Source organism: Panthera leo, chromosome D3, assembly GCF_018350215.1.
Source record: "Panthera leo isolate Ple1 chromosome D3, P.leo_Ple1_pat1.1, whole genome shotgun sequence".
Classification (NCBI taxonomy): Eukaryota; Metazoa; Chordata; class Mammalia; order Carnivora; family Felidae; genus Panthera; species Panthera leo.
The window spans coordinates 9,145,906-9,173,057 of NC_056690.1; the positions used below are offsets into that span (position 1 = coordinate 9,145,906).

Consider the following 27,152-nt stretch of genomic DNA (forward strand, 5'->3'; position numbering starts at 1 on the left):
GAGCCAGGGAACAAGGGGTGTGAGATAACTCACCACACCCCACATGTGCCTCCGCGCCCCCGCATCTGAGGGCTGGGGCCCCAGGTGCCCACCCAGCTACTCAAGTCCCTCATCTGACAAACCCACTCCAAGCCCCTCCTCTGGGTCAGACCCGGTGCTGGGCCCCAGCTCAGAACAAGGTTTGGTGCCCTGTCCCCGCCCCCAGAGGAACTCCCAGTCAGATGGTGGGGGCAGCTGCCTCATCAGGAAGTCATGGCCAGGCCTGATAAGACCCGTGCTGAGGGAGAGGCACAGGAATCGCACTAACCACGACTTAGTGACCAGAGAAAGTTCCTTGGAGGAGGGGAGGCTTTCTCTGCCGAGGCCACAGTTTGGATCAGGCATCATGTTGCACATGCAGAGGGAGAACACAGGGGCTGGGAAGAACCATCTGGATGGAGGTGGGCTCTGGGGCTAGACAGACAAGGGTCTGAGCCCCAGCTCTACACAGCTCCTCCTGAGGTCAGGGTCAAGTTCATTTTGCCCCTCAGGCCCTCCACTTCTCCATCTGTAACTGGGGGGTTACAGTGCTGAGGTGGGGTGTCGCGTCTTCCTTTCGGCCAGTCCTCTGCCCCTGCCAGCTGCAGCCCTGGGAGGCCCGGCTCCTGTCCCCAACTGTCTGCGTGTCCTCCAACCTCACTGCCTTGAAGTACCCGTCACTCCTGCACAGCCCCCGGTTCCCAGCACTCAGCGATCCCTGGCAAATAAAAGGCCAGTGAGGAGTACTTGTGGGAAAGAAACTGAGCACCTACATTCTGCCTCACTGTGCTCGGTGCTGGGGATGCTGCGTGAACAAAACCAAGTCCCCACGGAGCCTGTTTCACAGGTTGACAAATGCAGGGAAGGAAGGAAAGGGGGCTGTGTGGTTGTGACCGTGTATTTAAACACCGTGGTCAGGAAGGGGCTTCCTGAGGTGGCAGTAAGGTTTGTGGGCCCATGGGGGACTGTCTCTCAGAGGAAGCAGCAGGTGCAGTGTGCTTGGTACACGTAAGGTACACGTAAGAACGGTCACAGCCAGGGCGGCACTAGGACAGGACAATACATGAGGTTGGGAAAGTCACAAGGACTAGGTGGTGCAGGGCCTCGTAGGCAATGGTGAGGACTTGGGCCCCTCATCCTCTAGCAGGGCGCCCCGTGTGCACCTCCTCTGCCCCCAGCATTGGCCATTCTGTCTCTATGGGATGGACAGAGCCCAGTGCCTGGGAAGGAGGGACGGAGAGGGGAGGCGGGCGTGGCCTTCCCACCCAGCACTCCTCTCAGGCGCCAGCGGGTTTCAGATCCACCTCAGGCTCCTGTTAAAATGCAGACCTCAGGTTTCTTTCCAGAGGTCACAGGCCAGCTGGCTGTAATGCACCCTTTGTGTCATGACCAGTAGCCCTGGGAGGTTTTCTTAGCCTTGGCACTGCCTTTGTGAAGTGGCGGACGGGACACCAGCCTCACGGGTGGCCAGAGGAGCACAGAAGGCCCCCATCACTGTTCCTCATGCAGACTGATGGCCCAGAGCTGGGTGGCAAGGGTCTTCTCATGAGAGTATCACCATACCTAATGTTGATTATCCTTTACAATGACCTTCCTACCTCCGTTCTTCAGTATGATGCTCTTTTCTGTGAAACTGGGAAAAAAATTTCAATGGCGGTGGCTTATTAATTAGTCCAGAGGCTACTGGTGGACAGCCTGGGCCCTAAGGCCTGGCATATAATACGTGCTCACTAAAGGCGGGGGGGGGGGGGGGGGAGAGGCTGCCAGCATCATTTCTAGCCACAGCCAACTCCCCTGCCATCTTACGGATTTGGCTGTACCTTCTGGCCACAGAGTGTTGGCTCTTGCTATTCTCTTAGCCTCCAATGACTTTCCTTCCACCTTCCCCACTCTGTGGTGTTCAGCAAACATCTACAGCCACCCATTCTGTGCCCTGCTGAAGACAAAGATGGAAAAGGAGAGAGACCCTCCTGAGCTCACAGTGTGTAAGTGGGGAGACAGCTGTGTGAGCCAAATGCAGGCAGACACGGGGAGTAACAAGGAGGAAAGCTTCCTCAGGGAGGGGCCTTTTTGCTTCTGAGCAGATTGAATCTTTCTAAGGCCTGTGCGCATCCCTCAGGACCTTTCCCTACCCAGTGGAAGCACCTCTGCACACATTCTATCACCAGATTCTCATGGGAGATTAGTGGCATTGTTAGGTCTTACAAGTATGAGGACAGGCTGGACAGGTACCATCTGTCCACAGAGAACAAGGCAGAGTTGAGATTCAGGGCCAAGACTAATTCCCAAGCCCTAGGATGAGAAGGTTGCTAGCTTCTGAGCAGGACACTGGGTGGCTGAAGTCAGGGGAACACTTGGGTTCAACAGATTTCTCGGTGCTGGCACCGCTCAGAGCCTTAAGTGGACTGTGCATGGGATTCTCCATGCACAAGAGGCTGCCCTCTCTTGGAGATCCCTCTTTGCATTGGCTGCCAGGTAGCTCAGAGATCTGTAAAAAGTGGAACTCTGTGTTCTAGCAGTTGTCTCCTTCCCAGTTGAGACCCCTGTAACCAGACTTAAAATTGGGTGGGGGGGGGGGGGGGAGGAATAAAACTGGGCCTTTTCTTTTTTTGGTATTTAGACTGGTGTTTTGATACCTATCAATAAGACTCAAATGAACATTTTTCCACAGTGATGTCTCATCCTTTGTTCATCTAGGCAACACCCACTCAGGCTCTGGGCAGGAAGTGGGTGGGGGGCGGCCCAGCCATCTCTGACCAGGATCTGGAATTGGCTCTGAGTCTTTTAAGTTTTCAAGCCCTTATCCAAGACCACCTCCCATCCTCCCTCTTCCTGGGAGGTAAATGTCCCCACGTTACTAAGGAGGAAGCTGAGCTGTGGTTAGTGCCATGCCCAAGATTCCAGAGGGACTAAGTGGAGCCAGGACTTGTCTAGCCACCTCGAGCTGAGCTCCAGGCCACTGAGATGCTGCCTAGAGGGCACCAGTGCTGTGGCACAAGTACAAGGCTTGGACCTAGATCTTCCTGTCCCGTTGCTGTCCTCTGTAGGAGAGGGGTGAGGGCCCTGAGTACTGGGAGAGAGAGAGGAGCCTGCCAGGGGACTGGTGTCGTCTGATGGATTCCAGATGGTGGGATGCCTCTCCTCAAGGCTTGCACTGGATGGAAGCTTCTCCAGTGGCCAGGTAGGATGCAGTAGATGGGATGAGGCCATTGTGAGGGCCTGTACTGCCCACACCACTGGGCCCTCCATGCCAGGCTCTTTGCTACTTGGCTGTGAGTCAGGTGCTGTCTCCCCTTGCACCTTCCCGTGGAGGGGGAGGTTAAGCGCTGTGCTGGCCCAGCTGGCAGGTATGTTTCTGTCAAGGTATTCAGCGTGAACTCCCTGGAACTTCTGATCTTGCCATTTGCACATCTCTGCCTTAGAACAAGCCCAAACTGACCCCCAAGGCCTCAAGAGTGCATGGAGACTTCTGGGGCACTGCTGTAACTACCTCAATGTGTGACACAAGTTCCATCAGCCTCCGTAGGTGCCCCCCCCCCCCCCCCGGGGCCTTTGTGATGAGGCCTCCTGGTGCCTGGGAGCTCAGCTATGCTCTCTTCGTAGCTGAGGGGAGGCCATGTTGTTTCTGTGGCCCTTCACTGCTTCCCCCACCTGTCTGTCTGGGTCCTTACCCTCTCCTTCATGTTGGTACCTGTCTCCTTTACTATAGTAGAAATTCTGTGTGAGTCAGGGACTGTGTAGTTCATCCCTGCTGAGAATGGGGGTACTGGCACCTGCAGTTCAGAGGGGGCTTGGGCCAGACCCTCTGCTGGGGTCTTGAACGAATGAATGGTGACAGGCCTCATTCAGGGCAGTTGTGGGAACACGGCAGAGTGGGGTACAGCCTGTTACCTTGGAAGACTCTAGAAGGGCCCAGCAGTGCTGGTATCCCCTGTCCCTTAGCACGGCAGGTCATGGGACAGTTTCCAGTGACAGTGTGAGGGAAAACAAGGCCTAGGGAGATAGGAAAGGTGTGGTTCCAATTGTCACTCCCAATCTGTCTAGGCAGATTTGAGCCCAAAAGTCCCACCAGTGCGGGCAAGGAAGCTCCTGGGTCAGCGGGAGTCAGGGAGGACAGGTAAACCCATATTGGTTGAGGCAAAAACGTCCATCGTACCCTCTAAAAGTCCAGGAGATGACAAACCTAGAGCCAGAATGGTGCAGCCTCATAGAAGCACTTGGAACTTTCTGCCTTGTTTTAGTGTCCACTGAACAGACCAATTGTCCTCTGAGGGCTTACCTGCCCTCTGGCTCATTTATGTTCTTCATCTTTTAAAACAAACTCAGAGGTACTGGAGCAGCTCACTGTATTATCTGCATAATCACACTGAAATACATTTTATTTTAATACAAATTACATCCTCTTTTTCCTTTATCTTCATCAGGGCACTTACATAGGTAGGTCAGGTTACATATCAATTTCATTGCAGGATGGTAAGGAGCAGGTTACAAAGAGGTTCTGTAAGGTTGAAAGAATGCCAGGTGTTATCTCCAGGTCCTGGGCCCCTTGGAGGGGAAGGTGTAGTCCTGTAACACTACAGGCTTTATCCACCTTGGGCGACCTCAGACCCCAGTCTAGAAATCTAACAGCTCTTTATCAGGCCATTTTTTTCGCTTCCAATAGCTCCCCAGTCGCCACACCTACCAACTGTGCGAGAAGAGAGCTACTATTAAGTATCTCTGCTTTACGGGGGTGCCTGAGTGGCTCAGTCTGTGAAGCGTCCTACTCTTGATTTTGGCTCTTCATGATCTCACGGTTCATGAGACTGAGCTCCGTGTCAGGCTCTGCTCTTGACAGCATGGAGCCTGCTTGAGATTCTCTCTCCGCCTCCCCCACTTGCATGCCTCAAAATAAAAACTTAAGTCTAAGTATCTCTGCTTTACAGATGACAAAACTGGGGCGCCTGGGTGGCTCAGTCGGTTAAGTGTCCAGCTGCAGCCCAGGTCACGATCTCACAGTTCGTGAGTTTGAGCCCCACGTCAGGCTCGGTGCTGACAGCTCAGTGTCTCCCTCACTCTCTGCCCCTCCCTGGCTCGTGCTCTCTCAAAAATAAACACCAAACAACAGCTGCCTGTCCAGGGTTATACAAGAGGAGGCAAGGACAGGACTGAACAGTAACACCTAGAAGGATAAGGCAAGTATAAAGCCTAGATACAATCAGCTGTAGAAATGCCAGCCTTATGGTGGGGACAATGTCAGAGCTGATCTGTAGCTTTGCCTTTGAGCTTCCTAGCAGCCAAGGCACAGAAAGAAATAGGTTATTCCCCTGGAGTCACAGTGGCCATTGGAAAGCTGCCAGCTTTGTGAATACTGGGAGCTGGAACTTACTCCCCAGTGGTGGGGGTGGGGCTATGTTGTGTTGACCTCCGACTGCTTGTCCCACAGTACCTGGAGCGGTGCAGCCATTTCAATCAAACTAACGCTTGGGTAGCTGCTAACACAGCCCCAGGGTTTGGGCTCAGCGCTCCATCCCGGTTCTGTCTCATCACACTACTCAACCAGAAAGGCAGCCACTGGTCCTTCTGCATATGACTAGTGCTCCCAAGTCCTGCTCTGGGGCCATCCAGCTAGGGCTGTGGCCACAGGCCGGGTTTATTCTGCCCCATGCTCTTTCACTCGCCTCCAGCCTGGGCAGAGCCTCTGGCCTCTCCCCACCTCCAGACAGCACAATTTGATACATCAGCGCTGGGGTTCAGATCCTGGCTCTGCCCCTAGCTCTGTGGCTCCAAGCACGACAACTGGGCTGGCTGAGGCAGCTCTCCCACAGGCTGCCTGAGAAGAGTCAGGAAGAACCCGTGTCATCATAGCCAGTGGGCAGATGGGAGCCAGCATCTGTGCAGCCAGGGCTGGCTGTGGGTGAGGAGGGGGAATCCTCTCTTTACCACTGCCTGCCAGGTCAGCAGTTCCTCAGCTGCTGGGGAGAGTGCTGGCATGAAGGCCCCACATTCAGAGTGAAACCAGTGGCTTTGCTGGTTAATCTCAGCATTCACCCTGGGGCCAAGGCCCAGAGCAGAACCGAAAGGGAGACTAGGCCTGTTCCCCTCTTGGCCTGGCCTACTTCCTCCCAGTGATCCTGAGGGCCCAGAGCCAGTGGGGAGGCTTGGGGGCCAAGCAGAGCCAACTGCAAAAGGAGAAGGAAGGAAATAGCCTTGTACCTTACCCATTTTACAGAAGGGAAATAGAGGCTGTAAGAGGCTGGCTGTGAAAGCTGCCAGTCCTGCACACTCTGGCACGCCCAGGGACCATTTAGGTACTGCACAAGACTCCTGTGTTCCCCACATGTCATGGGCTCCCATCCCAGGCTGAGGAATTGGGGTGTGGGGGAAAACTTGAAAGATAAAAACACCCTGGCTGGCACTGGTCGCTTAGGGCTGGGATCGACTGAGCTTGCTCCCTCCTCCGTAACATCAGTCTGACGATGCAGTCCACCGCGGGTAAGCGTCAGGGGCTCGGCTCCTAGCGCTGTCACTCCCCCCAGACTGCTGGCGGTGGGCCTGCATTGGGAAAGAGCCCCAGTCTGGCCAATCCTCTCCTGCCGGGCTGCTCCTTGCCTCCTTGTTCACCAGCGCTCCAGTGGGTGGGCAAGGGCTGAAGGCAGGTGGCGTGGCCCTAAGGATACCATCCTTCCATCGGAGACTCCTGGTGCCTGCGTGTCTGAAGCAGCCACACGCACGGCTGTGGGTATGGGCTCTTGCCCTGCTTTTTGAAAAGGTAACTTCTGCCTGAGATGCGGAGGTCGGATTCCCCTCAAAGCCACAGCACCAAAAACTAGCCTTTGGGCCTGCCTCGTTTCCATCTCTCTGCCTCTGCCCCATGCTGGCTTGCTCAGCCTGGTCACCTGGATGTCTCCTGGCCCCAGGGGAAGAGAAGTAGTACTGGAGGCAGGGCCCCAGTTGGGTTTTCCCATCAATTCCCCCATCATCTCTGCCTTCTTCCTTTGTTCTCATCTGCTTTTGGGCTGTGCTGGGAGCAGCCATTGATCATCTCGTGACCCTGGAAAAACAATCTCATCAGTCTGATCACAAAGGGAAGAGGAGGAGATGCTGGCTCCCTGGAAACAGGCATCTGCCAAGGTCAGCTCCTGCCAGGTTGAGTCAGAAAAGGTGCTCTTGGTGGCAAAGCAGTAGGGGACCACCTCCCACGCACTCTGAATCCCTGTGTATGCTGGAGGTCATGGGAGCCTCCTGGGCCCAAGGTTTTGGGTCAGTTTCCAGCTGGTTGTAACTGGGGCCAGATTAGGCTTTGCCTCTTTAGGCATGTTGGCAGAGGCCCCAAGAGCCTGTGGCTAAGCTACTCTGCCACCCCTCCCCTGGCCCCCACACCCTGTAGCCAAACCCACCCTTCCTTATCCTCAGATTTGAAGGCAGGCAGTTGTGGGAGTTTGAGGTTCTAGGCTGTATGCTGTGGACAGAGGTTAAAACCGATCTACCCTCTTTCGGCCAAATGACTTCACCTCCAAGAAATTGTGTTTCTTGTCTTTAAGATGTGGTGACATCATGGGTTTCCTATGGCTGATGTTGGGTCAGAAGCCTGCACTAATGGGGAATTGACGCGGGGCAGAGGGAGAAGCTAAAGGCAGGATGATCACCCAAGCCCCTGGCAGTCAGCACCACACAGGGAAATGTGACTTGGATCGGATGTCCTCGTGTCCACTCTCCAGGTCTGTTTTGACGTGACCTGGCTGGGCTCGGGGCTCTTTGTTCCACCAGTGGAAGGGGAGACGGATGTCAGCAGGCAAACACACGTCACAGCTGGAGTGTCCACAGGTTCAGGTCACGAGGGCGTTGGCCCTCATCGCACTTTGGTTTCTGTAGGTCGCAGTGTTTAGGGGGTGAAGTCAGTGTTTAAGAAGCTATGGGAGAAGGGCCCTCGGCAGGCTTCTGCAAACCAGGATGCTAGGCCTTGCCCCAGGCCCGGCATCATGAGTGCTCACTTGGCAAGCTAATCCCCCGGGAAGACCGCAGGAACACACAGAGGCCTGGGTGGGCGAAGGGCCGTGAGGGACAAACCTCAAGTGTCTGCCTTGGTCTCCTACCTAGAGTTCAAAGCCCAAGCTACAGGCAACCTGCTCCAACATCCAGGAGGTCCGGCGATGCACACGCCTCGAGATGCCGGACAACCTCTACACCTTTGTCCTGAAGGTGAGTGACAGCTTTCCACACCCGGGGGGGGGGGGGGGGGTCATACATACACACACCTGAGGCACCCACACGCTCGCTGCTTTCCTCCCTACCAGGTGAAGGACCGGACCGACATCATCTTCGAGGTGGAGGACGAGCAGCAGCTGAATTCCTGGATGGCTGAGCTCCGGGAGTGCACAGGCCAAGGGTGAGGCCCCAGAACATAGGGCCCTACTCCTGGCACAGCCTTTCCTGCTCCCCCGATCTACCCAGATCCTAACCTCAGCCTCTTCAGCAGGCTGGAGAGCACAGACCCAGAGACGCATATTCCCTCAGCCCTAGAGCCTGGCACGTCCAACTCTCCGGGGGGGAGCACAGATTCCCTGAACCAAGGTGAGTGGGTCTAGGCCTCTGTCCTCCATGCAAGTCAGAACCAGCTTTAGCCCAGGACCTCAGGCACCCACAGGGGGCCATCATCCCCCATCTTGTCTACCAGGTGCTTCTCCTGGGGGGTTGCTGGACCCAACCTGTCAGAAAACAGATCACTTCCTGTCCTGCTACCCCTGGTTCCATGGCCCCATCTCCCGAGTGAAGGCAGCTCAGCTGGTTCAGCTGCAGGGTCCAGATGCTCATGGAGTGTTCCTGGTGCGGCAGAGTGAGACCCGGCGCGGAGAGTACGTGCTCACGTTCAACTTCCAAGGCATAGCCAAGGTATGGGGCACGGCAGGCGGGCTGGTCCCCCTGCCCCCAGGTTGAAGGCCTGCAGCGGCCAGTGCCTGAGCCTACTGTACTCGCCCCCTGTAGCACCTGCGCCTGTCGCTGACCGAGCGGGGCCAGTGCCGAGTGCAGCACCTCCACTTCCCCTCTGTCGTGGACATGCTCCACCACTTCCAGCGCTCGCCCATCCCGCTTGAGTGCGGTGCTGCCTGTGACGTCCGCCTGTCCAGCTACGTGGTAGTCGTCTCCCAGCCACCAGGTGTGACCCTTGATAAAGGGGGTGGGCGGCAGAGGGTAAACGCTCGCTGCAAACCCAGAGCCACAGCGATGGTTTTGTGTTCTTTCAACATTTAGCCCCTCTGTCACATTAAGACTGACAGCGCCGGTCTCTCTCTTGGTCACTTGTCCCCCAGGTTCCTCCAGCACTGTCCTGTTCCCTTTCTCCCTCGCTCACTGGGATTCGGAGCTGGGCCTTCCCCATCTCAGTTCTTCTGGCTGTCCACGGGGGCTGGGCCCGGAGGGTCTCCCAGGCCGATCCTCTCCCCCAGAGCAGATATTCCACCTGGTGCCTTCACCCGAGGAACTGGCCAACAGCCTGCGGCACCTGGAGCCTGAAGCCACCAGTCGAGCCCGGGACTCAGACTACGAAATGGACTCCTCCTCCCGGAGCCATCTACGGGCCATAGACAATCAGTACACGCCTCTCTGACGGGCGGCGAGGAACCCTAGGCCTCACACGTGCCCCCGAGGAGCACAAGCAAGCGGAGATGTGAACTTGTGAATGTAACCTTCTTTCCTTCCTTCCAGAGAGAGATTTAAGGGACACTGTTAACTGCTCATTCCAGTTTGGATGTGACCCTTCTATTAGGCCTGTTGAAGGGCCTCCTATAAGTTTTATCCATCCATCACCTGGCTTTCTCCTTATTGTTTACAGATGTAGTTCTTGTTCGCAGAGGCCGCGAGCTCCCACCCTGGGTCCCTAGGACCAGTCCCCATCCCTCTTATAGGAGGTGGTGGGGTGAGGGCCAGATCTGGCAGGCCGAACCTTGGTTCTCTTTTTCACTGACACTGTCACAGCTGATGACAGACTTTCGGGGGGGTGGGAGGGTCGTCAGGAAGCCCAAAACACTAACAAGCCCTGGATTCACCTACGGTTTACCCATTGTGGCCTCGGTCCACGTGGAGGCCTGCCACTCCCTGTGCCGTAGGTGAACACATCAATCCTGCTCCGACTCAGCTTCGGGACAAAGCTCAAGGTTAAAATGATTTTAAACACTTTACCTCAGATTAACTTTTCAAAGGATTCAGGTTTCAAAACTAAACCATTGCTTGTTTTGTTGCACTCTTTAATACTCATGCGATTTTGCAAGTCTGAGACAGCTATGCAAACCCTACTTGACTTGTTCCCGGTCTGAGCCAGCATGCCTGGCTTCTGTGTCTTTTGCATCCTCAGGACAGTCACCTGCTGCTGAGTAGCCACTGTCCTTCCTAAACGTGGAGAAGTGAAGTACGTCACCCTTTCAGGGAAATTCAGGCAACTACTGAAACAGGGTGGCAAGGAGGAATTCTACCCTGGTGCCTTAACGAACAAAAAAACTGGATTCTGGTTTACAGTAGCTTTATGGTTAAACCAGTTTACCCAAGGGGTGATAAGGGGCGAGGGAGGAGCAAGCAAAAAGGGAGGAAGGGCTCCTGGCCCCTTTCTTCTAAAAAATCCTTCACCACCAGGGCTGGCTCGGACCCCCCCACCCAAGCATCTAATGGCTGGCTCATAAACTATCCCGCAAGGTTTTAGGCTTGTTCTTGAGTCAAAATGGGAACTAGGAAATCTGGTGCCACAACTAGTGAGAAATTCCTTTAACAGCCCACACTCAGTGTTCCGTTCCAGCTGCTTCATTTGAGGAGGAATGTGTGTGCGTACACACTCGGGCGCACATCTCCAACAGCTGGGGGGTGGGGTCCTGCAGTTAAATCTCCATCTATACTTGCTTTTCACCAGGGATAGAATTCACAGGGGGGCTGGCTCCTCCCAGAACTTTCAGGCGGAGGCTCAGAAACAAGGGGGCAGTGACAGAGTGGAGCCAGCTGCTCTGGGTGCCAGCAGAGCCATTTGACACAGTCACCAGGCTGGCTTCTAGGAAACTGAGAGTTTAGCACAACTTAACATTTATAGACACATCACTCAGAAACTAAATTTAAACCCTGGCCTACGACTAACTACTGCCTGCCTTATCTGGGGTGAGGGTTTGGTTTGCTCCCTCCAGCCATTCTCTGTTCTCCCAGAGGTCAGACTTCTGTTAAAAAAAAAAAATGGGGGGGGGGGGGAGGAAGCAGTCCCCTCTTCACCACTTTAAAAACCAATGCTCCTGAGTGTTTTCACAGATTGCAAAGCAGATCCATTCCTGATCCAAATAGGTGGTCTTTTTCTAAGGACACTTTTCTTTCCTTTTCTACACAAGGCAGGTTTCTCTAAGTAATGAATACTAAGTGAGGTGTGATCCAGAAAAGTAAGCACTGTTCCTATTTCTCTTTTAAAAGAGAAAGCTCATTCTAGAAAGTCAATGCTGACAAGTCACTGGTACAGATTTTCCCCTTGTCTGCACAGGAAAGGGGCCAAGTAGCCAACAACCCAAGTTTTTCCCCTCCCTGTAGCCAGAAGTGTAAACATCTGGGATGTGACCTCTTTAAGGCAGGGGCACTCACTCCTTAGCTTCTCACCATACAATTCTCAGGTTAATGCCAGGAGGCAAGCCAGGCACAGCCAACCAGCAGCTCTGAGCCACTGGCTACAAAGGACAAGATCAGACTCCGTGACAGATAATTGGGAGTCACCCACCTCCAGATTCGGTGTAAAGTGTTCAAGGAAAACGTTTCCTTTTTAAACATGTCTGAGTTGCCAGGACAGCTCAAATACCTCCTGAAAAAAAAGCCCCCTCATGGCCTGGGAAGAAGTGACACTGAGCCAATGCCTTTACTTTCTGCTAGAGCAGGTTCAGCTCGAGGCAAAGGCTCCCTGGGCTTGATGCCTTCACAGCCAATGAGGCAATGTCCCCGCCAGCCCATCGTGGTCACAGCATATCCCACCACCCTCCTCCTCCTGGCCCCAGTGTGACCGCTGCTGGCAGCAAGGAACCAACAGCCCCTACCGGGAGCCCAGGCTCTGAGTGCCAAAAGGACGGTAAGCATCATGACCCTCCAGTTATCTCCAATTACAAACAACAAGGATAGCCTGACTGCTCCCAGCACCATCACTTCATTCTTCCGTCTTGAATCAACTTTTACAAACTAATAGTCACCAGCACCAAAGAATTAAGTCAACTAACCTGCCTTGAATTTTAGACCAGCAATCCATATGGCTTTATCTGGTATAAATCTTCTGCCTTTGATCATTTCTGGACCGTGTAGGAAAAAGGAATAGCAATCATTAAAATCTTAGGCCAGAGAACACTATTTTTACATAACAGTTTCTTTAACCTAAAAATCAAGGCCTTGAACTCTTCCCTAAGTGTTGCCTGGGATTCCTTCATGCTTTTAATTCAGGGCTACGTCTCTTATCGCACATGTCATGTGAGCTCCAACATCTCCCACAGGCTAGAGGAACTTGATAGTATAGTATCCACTGCCTCTTAACAAGGACACATCTGACATCCAGCGTTTGCTTGGAATAAGCAGCACATTGTAATGACAACAGAGTAAATGGATCCATTCTGTATCATCATAGGCAGAAAGTATTTGGCAAATTTTTATGTATTGTTTATGTACTGTACAAGTAACTTATTCTTGAATAATGCAGATTTTGCTATAATGTACAAACTGCTATACAGGAATTAAAAAAAGTTTTCAGAATCTTGATTTGTTGCCACAATATTTAAAGCTCTCTTATAACAGGACTGTGGTCTCTGCAAGATCCTTGCTCTGCTCAACTACTTGCTTTTCCCTTTGTCCTCCTCCCACAAATTTGGAACATTAGCAAATGCTTGTGAATCTACAGCGATAAGGTACTTTGTGCATCACTGCTTTTCAGCTCTCGGGATTTATCAGTTTCTTTTTAAGCAGGGTCTCCTGCCCTCTACTGGTAAAAGATGGGTGAATCAGGAAGACTTGTGACTAACAACACTCATTTGGGTTCAGGAGATATTAAAAAGGAAGCTTACAGAACCAGCGTCAGGCTGAGGATGTGGGATCTCAGTGCTGCCCAGCTCTGGCCAGCCTTCCTCCTTCCGGAGCGGACCTTTATCCACCAAAGAGAATGTCTCAGTCTTGTCTTTTTCTAGAGATACCTTGAACCAGAACTAAAGGTGAAGAAGAAAAGTCATTTGACAACTAACCTTCCAGGATTTAAGAAAGTACACTCAGCCCTCCTGCCTTGATATGAAGTATCCTATAACAGAAACATCTTAAGCTTGTACAAACACACACTAACTTGGTATCAGTTTTTAAAACTTTTTTTATTTTTTAATTTTTTTTAAGTTTTTATTTTATATTATCTACAAAGTAAAAGTTTTTTCCCTTAACTTAAAAGTTGAACCACTGTAGACAGTGATCACTTCATCAAACTTGATTTATAAATAATAACCCGTCATTTTGACGGTAAGAATTTACTGAACCTTTGTCAAGTTTAGTAAAAGGGCGTTCCAAGTCTTGATTTTTTTTTTTTTTTTTTTTTTTTTTTTTAGCAGTAATAGCAGCAAGAATCAACTCTTGTTACTTCTTTTGCTAGCTGATGTGTTCATGACTTTCGAGGGTCATTAAAAAATAAATAACTTCCAGTTTCAGCAAGCAGAGCTGGGGTACTCGCGGGACTCTGAAACAGCATATGGAATTATGGAACAGCCCACAAGTTCCTAAATGCCTCTACTCGGTCCAAATATCTTCCACTGCAAGTGAACTGTTAGCATTCCTATTGGATGTTACAAGAAATCAACATATATTTTTTAAAAACAAAATAAATGAAATTCTAGTTTTCTGTGCTTCCAGTTGGTAGAAGCAGTAGAAGGGAGGAGGGAATTTGGCCTTTCGGTTCCTCCAGGGCAGCCTTACAACTGCTGTTGGTGGTGGGCTTGTACTGTAAAAAAGAAAAGTGAATATTTAAACAGGAAACTGGCAACACCACACATTAGCCTAGTGTCTCTGCAGCACACGACTGTAAACTATCCTCGTGCTACCTGAACAAGACTCAAAATTTAATCCACTCTTCCCCCTCCCATCTGCACCAAAAGGGGAAGGGGCAGGTGGGTGGGTAGAAACAAACCAGTCAGATGGAAACCACTTCAGATAAAACTCCCAGAAGACTTGTTGCTCACGGGGTAGGAAAAAAAGGCCTTAACATACCCCCTCCCCAAATACCAGCCAAGCACCAGTATTGCTTTCAAAGTAACAGGTTAGACTGTGAAATATTGCCATGGCAGCCATCAAGTATTAGAGCACAATCACGGGGCATTCTCTCCCTGTCAGGGCATAGGCTGGAGCTAATGCTACACTCAAAACCGATCCACACACAGCACACTTTCTCATCAGTAGTATTCTCCAGAGCTACAATCAAACTCTGCCATGGTGGTAACCACCCCCGTCAGACTGGGGAGGGGGAGACTAAGGAAGGAAAACGCTGCCCTGTCCAGCCTCTTTAACAAGGAAGGCCAACTGAGTCCTAAGCATGCGTCAGCCACACAGAATGCTGCTGCTGCTTCTCATCAAGCCAAATCCTGTATACCATCAGAACACACACAGACTCAGCTCCTGGAAGCCTCAGGCCCTGACACTGAACTGATCGTCACAGTCCCTCCTGTGCACGCTCTGGCGGGTCTTGCTAGTTCTCAAATGCGGGGCTTGAAGCGCTGGCCCTGCCTGCCATTCGACCTGTGCGAGCAGAATGCTTTGGGGTGCCCGGCGGCCCCTGCACACACACGCCTCACCTGAAGGGTGCGTCATATAGGGGAAATGCGCTGTTGTCGAGACTGGAATGGGCTGTAGTGCACTTTGAGCGAGGGCGGCCTGGGGACCGCCGGGTGGCTGTGTCGTCATTAGCATCATTGGCGCATGGGCAGTTGGATGAGAAGGAACCATTCCTGACTGTACATGAGCCTGAAACAGAGAGCTCTTTTACGCATACAGGCAACATCTCCAGCTTAAACAACATGTCAACTGTGTTCCTTTCATTGGGCTGGTGGGGCAGGAAAGGCCGACAGGGGGGCCCTCAGGGCCCTTTTCTCTGAGGACATGCCCTAGTGGATCATCAAGTGACCTACTGACATGCTTCACCCTTCAGCGGGTCCAGGGAGGCTGAGGGAGCAGGCGCCTAGTGAGCCTGAGTAAAAATAAGGGCTGCAACATCCTGGCCTGCAACATTTCTGATTGCTGGATTCTATGTATGTGGGGCAAGGTCATCACAAAGCTCAGACATCTGATCCAAGGGCAGCTTTCTCAACTTAATAGGAGGTGAGATGCAATGATGCTTCAGAATCTGGCTTCCAAGTGGGACCTGAAGTAGTTTAAAGACAACCTCCCTTTTAAATAGGAAAGCAGATAATAAGAGTAATCCATGGATTACTTAGCCCTCTCCTTGTCTGTCCCTCCCCTCTGCTTCCTGCCGGCACACCAGTACATCTCCGTGAAGAATGAGTCAGGGCAGCGAAAGACGAGATGCTCAGGCCTCTTACTATAAGGGACGTGCTGACCGAGCAGGAGGAGGAGGCTGCAGTAAATGGCGCCAGTGAAACGGGGAGGAGTAAAGTGAAATTATCTGGGCCAGACCTGTGTCCCGAAACTAAGTTATATGATAACGAGTGCAACCTGGTTTCACTGTCAAGTTGGAAAGGTTTCAGCCAGCCCAAATCACTGGATCCCAGCTCGGGGTAGGGGGAGTGGGAGTGCTGGGGGGAGGGGGGGGACACTTGGCAGGGCCAGGAAGAGCCCTCCTTTCCTGCCTCCCATACTGTGCACTGTTCTAGACCACAATAAGCCTTGAATGAAATGCTCTTTTTACTCTTACGTATTCAAATGGGCCCATGGCAGATCTGAACTTCCCCAAAGGGGTTAACCTTTTTCTCTTTCAGCACAAAAAACACAAAAGTGAGGTTTTAGGAACCCCAACTTACATGTAAATTCACATACCTACTTAGCCACCAGCCTCTGCTAGCCATCTACAGGACCCCAGCTCTCATGAAGCTCCTAATTCAGCCAAACCATGCTGGCCCACATCTGACCAAACTGGCTCCCCTCCCCACTATCAAAAGCAAATCATCCACTGCAGTGCGCCATACTACAGAACCCTCACTTGTGCAGAGGACGCCCAAACTTCCCAGAGCTGTCGAACTCTAGTTACAAGGTCGCATTCTGAGATTGAGCTCCAACTGAGTCACATCTTCAGCCCCCAGCACACCAGAGCCTCAGTGGTGCACTATCCAACATGAAATGGAGTTCAGTGAGGCAGTCTAGCTTAGACCTCCCCAAGAGAGTTCCGTTATGAAAGCGGCAAAAAAAGACATCAAATACAGCCAATTCACTCTGAACAGCTCCAGGGAGGGCCTCAAGGACAGCATTAGAGCCCAACTTCAGTGAAGCTCCTTATTAAGATAATCCAACTTGGCCCTTGATTGCACTGGACTTTTCTCAGCAGCTGATACAGCCAGCAACCATTGAGATGGCAAACCATACCCTTCAACCATTAGAGGCTTACACTGGAGGTGAGCTCCAAAGTGGCTCCCAGGCTGCTCTTTAAGAAAAGTGGGACACCTGAGTGCTTCCGACTTCTAGTTACACTGCACCAATGTAACAAGGCCAAGCCTTTTCAAGAAGTACAACATATGGTCAAAGTGGGTGTACCGACAGGCAAGGAAAACAAATGGAGAGATTTCTCTGAAACTCGTGTGACTAACATTCAAGCTGACAGGCCCAGGGTTGTCACCTTGGAGAGCTGAGAATTTGTGAAGGCCCACCCTCCCTGCCAGACTTCTCGTGTGTGTGTGTGTGTGTGTGTGTGTGTGTGTGTGTGTGTGTGTGTGTAAAAAAGAGAGAGAGAGAGACAGGGAGAGAGAGGGAGGGAAGGAGAAAAGAAGAGGAAGAATATATATATATATATCAAATATATATATAATATATATATCATATACATAATGTGTACATACATAGCAGTGAAGCTATATAAACATAGCAAAGCAGACACAAGAAGGACTGGGTTGCATTCCAAAGTCAGAGATATTTTTAAGGTCTCAGATGGGAAACATTAAAGGACTGACCAATCAGCAACTTCACTGATCCCATTACAAAACCACACGAACATTCATTTAGGGCCAGATCACATGTATTTGAGCAGGAAAAGGGAGACAGGCAAATGGCATCACACACAGGGTTTCCTAGCTTGCAGAGCATCTGGCTCCTTGCTGCTTATCTGATAACCTTCATATTCTAGTTGGTCTTCAGAGAAAGTTGGCTAAAGCTGGTTTACCTGAGGTACATGGGCCATGTGGGGAGGATTGGTGTATGCCGGCTGAACATGAGAAGGATGAATCGTAAAGACGGTCTGTTGTGCTGTTGGGAAACTATTCTGTGGCGACTGCGTATTGGAGGCAGGGGTCATGGAAGGTGGGGTTGGTGCGAGCCCCGCGTGGTAAATGGCTGACTGCTGCTGTGGACTGGCCAGATGGAGCGCCTGGGCGGCCTGGTGCTGATGGTGCTGCAAAGCCACAAGAAAGAACTGAGAAAACCACTTCTTGAATGAAAAGCAGTTAAGGTCACACACAAAGCTGAACTCTGCATATGAAAGCAGGCTCCACTGGGTCCATCCAAGATGAGGGGCAGTGGAAAGGACCAGAGAATGTGCAGGGTAGTAGGAGCATGGCTGGGGGGGGAGGGGAGGGGGCACCTCCGGTTCAGAGACACTCCTTTCTGGGCGCAAGCCCTTATAGCCCTCAGCCAAGCAGAGGTAAAACAATACCACTGCCCCAGGGAACTGAAAGATATCAAAGAGATCCTTAACTGCTCCCTTAAGAAACACCACTGCAGAAGCTAACAGGAAAAAAACTCATTGTATAATCATCAGTAATGAAGTTAAAAAAAAAAAAAAAAAAAAAAGCCCCAAGCATATTCCTTATGTGATGTTAAATTAGATTTTTCAATCAATATTTCCAGAACTTACCCAATCACCTTATTCTCAGTATGTATCTTAACAGGACTTAACAGTAACAACAACAAAAAGCAAATCCCAGGAGCACAGCCTGCAGAGCTGTAGGCTGGCTCCATGAGGCAGAGCTGCGGGGTGTTTTGATCACGTGGTACCGAGCATTCTGCCCCGCACTGCACAGAACGCTCAGTAAACAAAACGAGGACACAATTCTACAAGACCTCGGAGTCTCTCCTTACCTGAACCGGACTGGGTGCGGGATGACTTCCACCATGTTGGCTTTGCTGCTGTCCGGTGGGGGTAGCTGAAGGCTGAGGATGTGGAGTATGTGGGTGCAGGGTAGCATTAGGGTGCGCATACTGCTGAGCAAGGGAGCCAGTGGAAACTGAAGTGGAAGAAAAAGGGTGTGTACGGTCGACATCTAGGACAGTCTCCACTGCTCCCCTAAGCCTCATCAGTTGAGCTTTCATGATACTCAGGGTCTAACTTATGCTCTTTACCAAACTATTTTACTCCATTTAAATCATCCATTTTCTTGAAAAAATAAGTGTGAAGTTATTACTTAACAATCAGACTAGCATTTATATAACCCAGCTGTATACATTTTATGAAAATCTAATTAGTGTAAATTTACTCTTAAAACAGTCACTAGGTTCTCCTGAAAAAGCAACTTAAAAGCATAGGCAGAAATCATTCTCTCTCTCTCTCTTTTACACACACACACACACACACACACACACACTCTCTCTCTCTCTCTCTCTCTCTCTCTCTCTCTTTAGCTCAAGGCCATCATCTGGCTAACCTCACCATGCTACTGCCCTGGAGTGGGCACAGTGTCCCTAGGCACTGACTGTATTGGGGCTGGGAGAAAGGGCTGGATAAGGTATGCGGCAAGGTCAGGGCTCTATTTTCAGGGCCAAATGACCACAGTCTCTCCCAGCTGATCACAGAAGTCACTCAGTTTATTCCCTGGGCCCTCCTTGCTCAAGGATCTCTCACCTTTGCTTTAAAAAATCTAGTAAATGGAATTACCTAAACTATGTGGAAAAATGAACTCCCTTCAAAGCATCCCAGTCTTTAGAAAGATTCTTACTAGTTAGAGTAACTTCAAAGAAAATATGACAGGCCACTTTAAGTAAAAATGTGTTCATTAAAGATAACCCAAAGCCAATCCTTTATGAATCTCAGCAAGGACCATACCTTGATACAAAACAGGGAGATTAGGCATAAATTCATTTGTGCACGTATTCCTAAAACACCAATGTGAGAACCAAAATCACAGTAAGACTAATTCACTGCTTCCAGTGACTACTGACAACACACTGATATAAATCTAACCATGAATGGCGATGAGCTGCTAAGTGTTCTCAAGATACATCCCCAGCAACAGGGGACTTCCAGACTTCTCAAAGTCATCCTAAAATCCCTGAGAAGCTAAGCCCATTCACAGAAACAATTCTCAAATAGCTCCCTCATGTACCTCATACACACAGACATACAGGGGACTGACAGGGACAAACAAGCACTGATTTGAGATCAAGCACCCTAACTCTGGCAGTCTAAGAGGCATGACGGCCAAGAGTCACTAGCATAGGTGGCACCGGGCATGTCCCATGGAAACGTTATGCTAGGTTTAGGCACATGAAGCAATTCTGCAGTGCTTGACACTGTAGGGCCAAAGGCCACCAACATGCCAGCCTAACTGGTTATCTCCCCAACTGTGTGTGTGTGTGTGTGTGTGTGTGTGTGTATTTTAAAAGTAGTCTCTACACCCAACATGGGGTCTGAAATCACAATCCCAAGATCAAGAGTTGCATGCTCTACCTACTGAACCAGCCAGGTGCCCTATATATATGCACCTTTTAAAAGAGGGAAGGGCGAGGCAAACAGCCAGTGCTAGGATCACCTGTGCATCCACTGCCAACACCAGAGTGGGCATTAATGAATATTCATGAATGCCCAGATTAAACGAAACACTTTGGTTTACACACTGAAAACATTTCCCTAATTATGAGAGTTAATACACACTGGAATATATTAATAAGGAAAATTGTGGCAAGATACTCTCTGGGTGTTTCTAGGAAGTCAGTGCCTGTCTTCTGGGAGTTGGGAAGAATGATGTGCTGATTTCCTTAACTCCACGGTCCCACAAGTCAATAAAAGTCAGTTAGTGTCTTTCTTCTACATCATTTGCTTATTAGAAGGCCATTTTCCACTATCACATTCACTAGGTTAACTTTCAGAACCCCTCAAAGTGTCTAGACATTGACTTGGTCTAAAAGACTTGACATAAATTTTGAACCGGACTCTACTCCTGCAAAAATCTTACACTCATTTTTCAAATGTATTTTTAAATAACTAAAATAGCCACATGTAGCTAGTGGCTGCTGATTAGACAGCACAATTTATAGCATACTTTCATCATAGAAAGTTCTACTGGATAGTGACGTCTAAAATCATTCACATTCCTTTTCTTCCATCCTTCCTCCCTCTTTTCTTTCTTCGTTTCTTTTCCTTTTTTTTTTTTTTTTTTAAAGTAATCTCCACCCCCAACATGGGGCTCCAACTTATGACCCAGAGATCAAGAGTAGCATGCTCCATAGCCTGAGCCAGCCAGGCACCCCTCGTGTTCCTTATTTTCAAACTACTAGCATTAAAATCCTCCATACACCCCAAGCTTCTGAAATGTTTCATTTGTAACAAGACTAAATCTATCCAGGGGGAAGCAATTCCTGAATCCCATATTCTATTTATGAGGTTTCATAAAGAGAGAGTACAGAATCTCAGAGTTTCTATTTTTTAAGCTTTATTTATTCAAGAAATGTTTGTAGTCTTAATGACTTTCTAAGCAAAATTTTAAGGAACTAAAAACAATAAATAAATTCTAGCTGGGTGCTGTCTTACTAATTTTCCCACATAGAAACAGGACCTCATTAAGAGAATAATTATGTCTTTACGTCTCGTAATGAAGTAATTCATCAATTTAAAAGGGTTAAAATCTTGAAATTATTTGGAAAAAATTAAAGATGAAATATGTCTTATTGTGCATTTTTAAAAGGAATCTCTGCGAGAGTACTTTACCAACAGTGAAAGGCTTTAGAGTATTATAATTTATAGCTCCTTTGCACCGACAGCACAAATACTTCAAGTAATCCAAACTGCGTGCATCTATACAGGTTTTGTTTTAAAACACCCAACCTTTCCCTACCTAAGCACCAGCAAACTAGAATGCATCATAAGAAAAATCAAGGACATGTAAATATGCTTCATTAGCTGCAAATAAAACTTTTAAAAGTTTAATTAGAAATATTTTCCTCTGTTTATCTCCTTGCTTAAAAGATATCTGCTAACCAGTACCTCATCCAGGAACTCTTTTCCCATATTACGTAGGAAAACTGGGTAGGTGACTGGGAAAAATGTGAAATCGATACTTTAATTCAATCTTTATGACAACAAAAATATGGTCTGGTTCCTCAAAAGGCCAGTTATGAAGGAGACAAAGAAAGACGGGATAGGAGGGACATTAAAAGGCTGACGGGGGAAAAGGTGGAAGGGAAGAGAGAGCCAAGAGAAAGGAATCAAGATAGAATAAAACTGTAGAAGAAATCTACTGGAATCAGAGAAGGGAGAAGTGGAGAGTGAAGAACAGTAAATGCTGGGCTTTACAGAGCTAAGTCAAGCATTTAACTGCTTTTATTATCCATGCTTGCTAATTTAGCTGAGGAGTCCAAAAGGTAAAAATAAATGTTCTTCAAAACTCTGATTTACCTATTCATCAAACTTCTATTTATAAAAATTGAGTTGCCTTCATGAAATCTGGATTAATGCAGGCTAATCAAAGAAGTATTGCTTTTTTTGGGTCAGACCTGGTCCAAAAGTTCCTCACTCATTGTGTTCCTTGATACAAATGTTTACAACTCTAAATACGTGACTTGTCAAATCCTCATAACATTAACCACATTCTAAAAGTTGTTTCCTAAGCCATGATCTTACTGAAGCCAGTTCAGTCAATAATGTTGTGCCTTTAATTTGTAACTAGGTTTTGTCATTTTGACCTTGGATGCACAAGTCATGAGAGATCACCAGCACTGCAACACTAAAAATGAAAACAAAACTCTTAAAAAGGGGTAAAATGCAACTAGACCAAACCATGGCAAAATGGCTTGTGGGGAGGGGGTGGTACAAGCAGCAACTTAAATTATAAATAGCAGCCCCACTGTTAGCTTCTTTTAAGAACTAATAATTCCTCTTAAGGGAAGTTATACTAAGGCAGTTAATACTTAGGTGTGATGATTAAGAAACTTTTAGCTACTTACCAGGAAACTGACTCCAAAATTATTAAACAGAGACAGTAAGATGGTGAGGATAACTACATTTGAGACCTCAAATTGAGTACATAATAAAATTAATTACTGAAACTGTTTTTTACATACTATATCACATACAAAATTTCCCTTTAATGGTACAGATATACAGCAAGACTCCTTTTTAAAGAGCATCTATTAAAGGATTAAATTTGTTAACAATTCCTAGCACCAAATAAATAACAAGTACACACTTATTTTTGGATACCAAGTCATGGCATAGTTAATGAAAGCTTAAGTCAAAATGTTTTCTCAACACTTTTTAAAATCTGGCATTTAGTAAATTCAGGCATTAAGTCTTTCTAAAGTAACCCAAAATTTAGTATCTAAAATTTTAATATTTAATATCCCTTAGAATATAATATTGCACATAAAGTTACTCATTACTGGCATACACTTCTGAAGGACTTCTGCAAATTAGTACCTTTCCTATCCAAATACCAAAAGTCCACGACTAGCCTTACTTAAAAACTGCCCTACAAAATAAATTAGGATGTACCCTACACGTTCATTTCCAAAAGAGAGCCCTGCCCAGACTTTCTCCATTTAGGAGCCATCGTTTATTTACCTTTTCACTGGTAGTGAGAGGGGCCAGTGCTGCCAAACAGAATCAAGCAGCTAGGTCATGCTTTCCTGGTGAAGCTCAAAACATCCTGGGTGTCTACCACTTGAGTATTTTAAACCTTCAGTCATGCAAAGACTGAAAAGACAGAAATGTTTCTTCCCTAAATTTTCAAACCTATTCAATTAAAAATCCTTATAAGGATAAATTTCTTCTAGCCAGGATACTAAAAAAGCCTAATATTTTAAGCTTTTTATACTAAGTTTGTGGCTTGGTTGAAAAAAAAGGGAAAAAAAATGCATTTCTGGAGAAGTTTCTCTGAACAAGGAAAATATTAGGCATTTCCAAAACAGTCACATGTTTGCTTGGTATGCAAAAATTAATTTCTGAAGCAACTCAATTTTTTAATTAACTCCAGCTTTCTTAAGCTGGGTTATATTTCCTTTTTTTAAAACTCTGAATTATTTACAAATATACATTATTTTCAATGATTTTGTCTGGCACAAGGAAAATACTGCTCAACAAGTCTACTCCCTTAACATGTATTCTTTAAAAAGTGTTTTACTGTTCAATAAAAATTAGTATAAAAAACCCAACTCACTGGCAAAGTAGAAAGAAGGGCTTGTCTCCTTGTTGTATGGTAATTTGGGGCATGCTGAATTTGGGAAATAGAAAGGTAAATTAGCCTTTTGAGGTGTGCATTTTCCTAATTTTCTGGAAAGGTTGACATATTTATAAATTTCTTTTTGTATTCATGCATAAATCATTTTTCTTATTTTACAAGAGATGACAAGTACTTTAAACATTGCTACAAAATTAAACAAGATAGGGCTGAACCAAGAAACATTTTTCTTCTGTATTGATATGCTGAGTTCCACATGCTGACTTGTTTAAATGAATAAAATCATCTAATCGAAAGACCAACATGGCATTCCACTGAATAACCTTAATATAAATAATGTACGAAAATAAGAGAGTATTTACCAAGTTTAATTCAAAAGACTCAAACAGATTTGTAAATCATTATTAATAAAAACATCATTATTCTGTAAGATATTTATCAGGCATCTGGAAGTGAATCCCAGAACTTAAGAAAAAATAGTTATTATTAAACATGGGTGTGATATCATTCCTTATTAAAATGTTTACATAAATGGGGTGTAGGTACACTTGTAAGGATATGCACCAGAATGTTAACAGGTAATTATCAGGTGGAGGGATAACAGGTGCATTCTCAATCTTTTTGCCTCATGTATTTTCTAATTTATCTGCATTAAACTACCAAAAACAAACTCAAAAAGGATTCTGGATCTAACTCTTCTTGATGGCTCTAGTTGGTAGAGAAAGTTTCATTACTATTTCTGAAAGGGAAAATGCCACTGCCCTAAAAGAAAATTAGGTGAATTACAAGACAAGATGTTAAAGAAACAAAAAGGAACTTCTTTCGTTACTCCTAAGAAAAACTTCTTAGGAGGGATGGGGCAATGATGAAAGTTAGATTAAGGTCAAAGAGATGAAGTTTTTGCAATCAAAATCCTTTCTAAGATAGCTAGAAAGAGAACAAGGTCAACAACTACTTAGAATGTATGATAACTCCTAACAATGTAACTGTTCAGTAATCTGTCGGCATACCAACCATCTGAAGATAACAATCAGTCTTTAGTCATTACTGTCCTTTCTATTCTCAAAGCCTTTTGCTATGGCCATCCAATTGGTAAGTGACAAAAAGGTGACACAGAACTGTTGCCAACATCTCGGTGCATATTCTTTTGTTTGCATAAAAATTTGAAAATGTTTAGATAGAACAGATCTTAACAATAAACATAATTCATACTAAAAACATTTGGTTCCTTTGGGAATATGAAATATAAACTGCTCGAGGGGTATGAGAGTAAAATTAGCATTTCTAAGCAACAGATACATCTTAAGTTTAAAATAATGTACTCTGAAAACATATCTATGTGTCTTTATCTGGCATAATTAAGATTTGGAAGATCTAAAATAACTGAAATAATTATTGAAGAATTAATGAATTTGCTTTAGTAGATTAAATTATGGCTTATACTTCATTTCCTACGGTTCTTTTTAGAGTATGGAGTACTCAAATGAGAACCCTGAGTAACCAGCAACAATCATATGAAATCCAGAGCTTCACCTCAACCTGTCTCCTCATCAACAGACATCAATTAAATACAAGCCATGGAAATTGCAGGAGAGCAGTTCAGATCTGGCTGAGCAACTTTCTCCTGGCATTAAAAAAACTGGTCTTAATGACTAGTTCACTCCAGATTTCACTGGACATTAGGTCTAATGTTTTGTTTGCAGTATTTCTGATTTACCCATATTTCAATTGACTTCAGGGTCCAAGGCCAACTGCTTTTCAAATAGAAAAGTTTTGGGAAGGTAGTTATAAAACCATTAGTGTCTCAAATACAGTGTTTACTGTACAAGCGATTTCAAACCAACGAACATTCATCCAAAAGGAAAAACCAGATGCTGGCAGTGAGTGAACACATTGAGGAGAAAGATTCTTCTCAACATCACAGTATTACTACAATGTCTCAAAAGCATGGGTACACAGACAGTTGTTCTCTAAAAGCAATGGAAATTTTAGTTCAAAAGTTTTAGATCTTATTCAAAGGGGAATATGCCAGAAAATGGGAGGAGAGAAATGTTTTCTCCACTTGTTAAATCATGATGTATTTATCAGAAATATATAAAAAAATCATAATGAACTTTTCACCTAAGCCTTTAGCAAACCAGAAAATTGTTGAAATATATACAAATTGCATAAAAGCGTACATGATGAGTCAATGGTGTCTTTTTATACATATTTAGTCCTGGTTAAGACAAGCCAATGACAAGCAATCATAACCAAAATCAGTGTGTTGATATACTTTTCAATTAAATTGTGAATGGGTTTCTTGTAAGAAAGTTTCCCAAAATGTAGCAATTACCTCATTTTAATTCAAAGAGAATAATCCACACAGGAAGTTTTAAGTGATAATGTGGAAAATTAAGATCAGATTTAAGTTATTTTATAAAAACCATGGCTATGATCATGTAGATTTCCTACCACTGTGAACATATGCAATAGAAGCATGTCTCCAGGAAGTAAGCACGAGCAGGTTATAGGTGACAAGAAGGATGATTCCTGCTGCCTGAGTCCCACCTAGTCTTATGAACCTCTAAAATCAAGTGTCACCTGAAGTTAAAAAGGAGAAAATCTTTATTCTTAGTCATTAAAAAAGTTTTAAAAGGGTTAAGAACTGAAATGGCCATGTAATCACATGTAACTATGATTTCATTCTAAGAGTGGCACACTTTTTATCTGTATGAATGAACTTGAATTTCTCTCCTCACACTCTAAAAATTGAAACGCCAATGGGAAAACCTAACTGACCGCACAGGAGCGCTCAGGAAAGTTCACAACAAAATTTACATCTTAATGAAATCGGCACTAATTTAACGTGATTTTGAAAACTATAATATGGGTCAACTCACTGATTCTATATTACAAGATGTAAGTGGAAATCTTAAATTCTCAACCGTGAAAACCATATTATTTTAGTACCTCAGACACCTAAGTTGACCTGCACAAAGTTCTCCAGCCATAAAACTCAGATGGAGATTTCTGCTTATTATTCTTATATATACCATTTAATTATTTTATATAGGATACTTTTCTTCATTTTACCATTGCTTATGATGACTGTATTTAAAATGTGACTAATGTCTAAGGCATATCTAATGTTAGACTATTCTGACCACTTAAAATACAGCATGAGGCAAAAACATACTTTTTAACATTTTAACATTTGTTAACATTTGTTAAAATGTTAACAAAGAGCAATAAAAATATGTAATGCCAGTAACTTCCAGGGGAAGAAGAGAAGCAGAATGTTTTCTTGCTGGAGAGTGCTTTCATTATGGTAAAACTTTCTTTTGTGCCTTAGGCAGGCCATGCCAAGTGGTGGTAATACTGATGAGGAAGAGGAAGAAGATGGCTTTCTCCACAAAAGATGCTTTCTGTTACACACATCATTACGTTTCAGTTAAACTAAGGAGAAACATCTGAAGACAGAGGAGTTTTAGAAACAGATTTGCCAAAACTTATAGAAATGGGTTCATCTTTTCTTTAGATTCCTGACCCTCAATGGCACAAGTTATTCTTAAAGTATCTTTTCAGAGGTTTAAAACAAATTAAGAATAG

General features: G+C 46.5%; 2 protein-coding genes across 9 annotated transcripts in view; one reads left to right on the forward strand and one right to left on the reverse strand.

The window, feature by feature from the left end:
- Nucleotides 1–9,803, forward strand: part of SH2B3 (SH2B adaptor protein 3) — a 35,163-nt gene extending 25,360 nt beyond the window's left edge. Inside the window, exons 3-8 of one of the 2 annotated variants that reach the window (XM_042911746.1) lie at nt 8,098–8,199; nt 8,295–8,386; nt 8,474–8,571; nt 8,675–8,889; nt 8,983–9,154; nt 9,309–9,803. In XM_042911746.1, the coding sequence (XP_042767680.1) occupies nt 8,098–8,199; nt 8,295–8,386; nt 8,474–8,571; nt 8,675–8,889; nt 8,983–9,154; nt 9,309–9,604 (975 nt within the window). In that variant the 3' untranslated portion in view covers nt 9,605–9,803. The remainder of the gene's footprint in view (nt 1–8,097; nt 8,200–8,294; nt 8,387–8,473; nt 8,572–8,674; nt 8,890–8,982; nt 9,155–9,308) is intronic. The other variant, XM_042911747.1, reaches the window with a different exon arrangement.
- Nucleotides 4,368–27,152, reverse strand: part of ATXN2 (ataxin 2) — a 127,774-nt gene continuing 104,989 nt past the window's right edge. For 3 of the 7 annotated variants that reach the window (XM_042911727.1, XM_042911724.1, XM_042911731.1), the window contains 6 exons: nt 23,541–23,594; nt 18,253–18,398; nt 17,339–17,566; nt 14,808–14,976; nt 13,050–13,960; nt 11,636–12,287 (listed from right to left, as the gene is read on the reverse strand). In XM_042911727.1, coding sequence (XP_042767661.1) covers nt 13,932–13,960; nt 14,808–14,976; nt 17,339–17,566; nt 18,253–18,398; nt 23,541–23,594 — 626 coding nt within the window. In that variant the 3' untranslated portion in view covers nt 11,636–12,287; nt 13,050–13,931. Of the gene's footprint in view, nt 4,517–11,635; nt 12,288–13,049; nt 13,961–14,807; nt 14,977–17,338; nt 17,567–18,252; nt 18,399–23,540; nt 23,595–27,152 lie in introns of those variants that run through there. The other 4 variants (XM_042911729.1, XM_042911728.1, XM_042911725.1 and 1 more) reach the window with 3 other exon arrangements.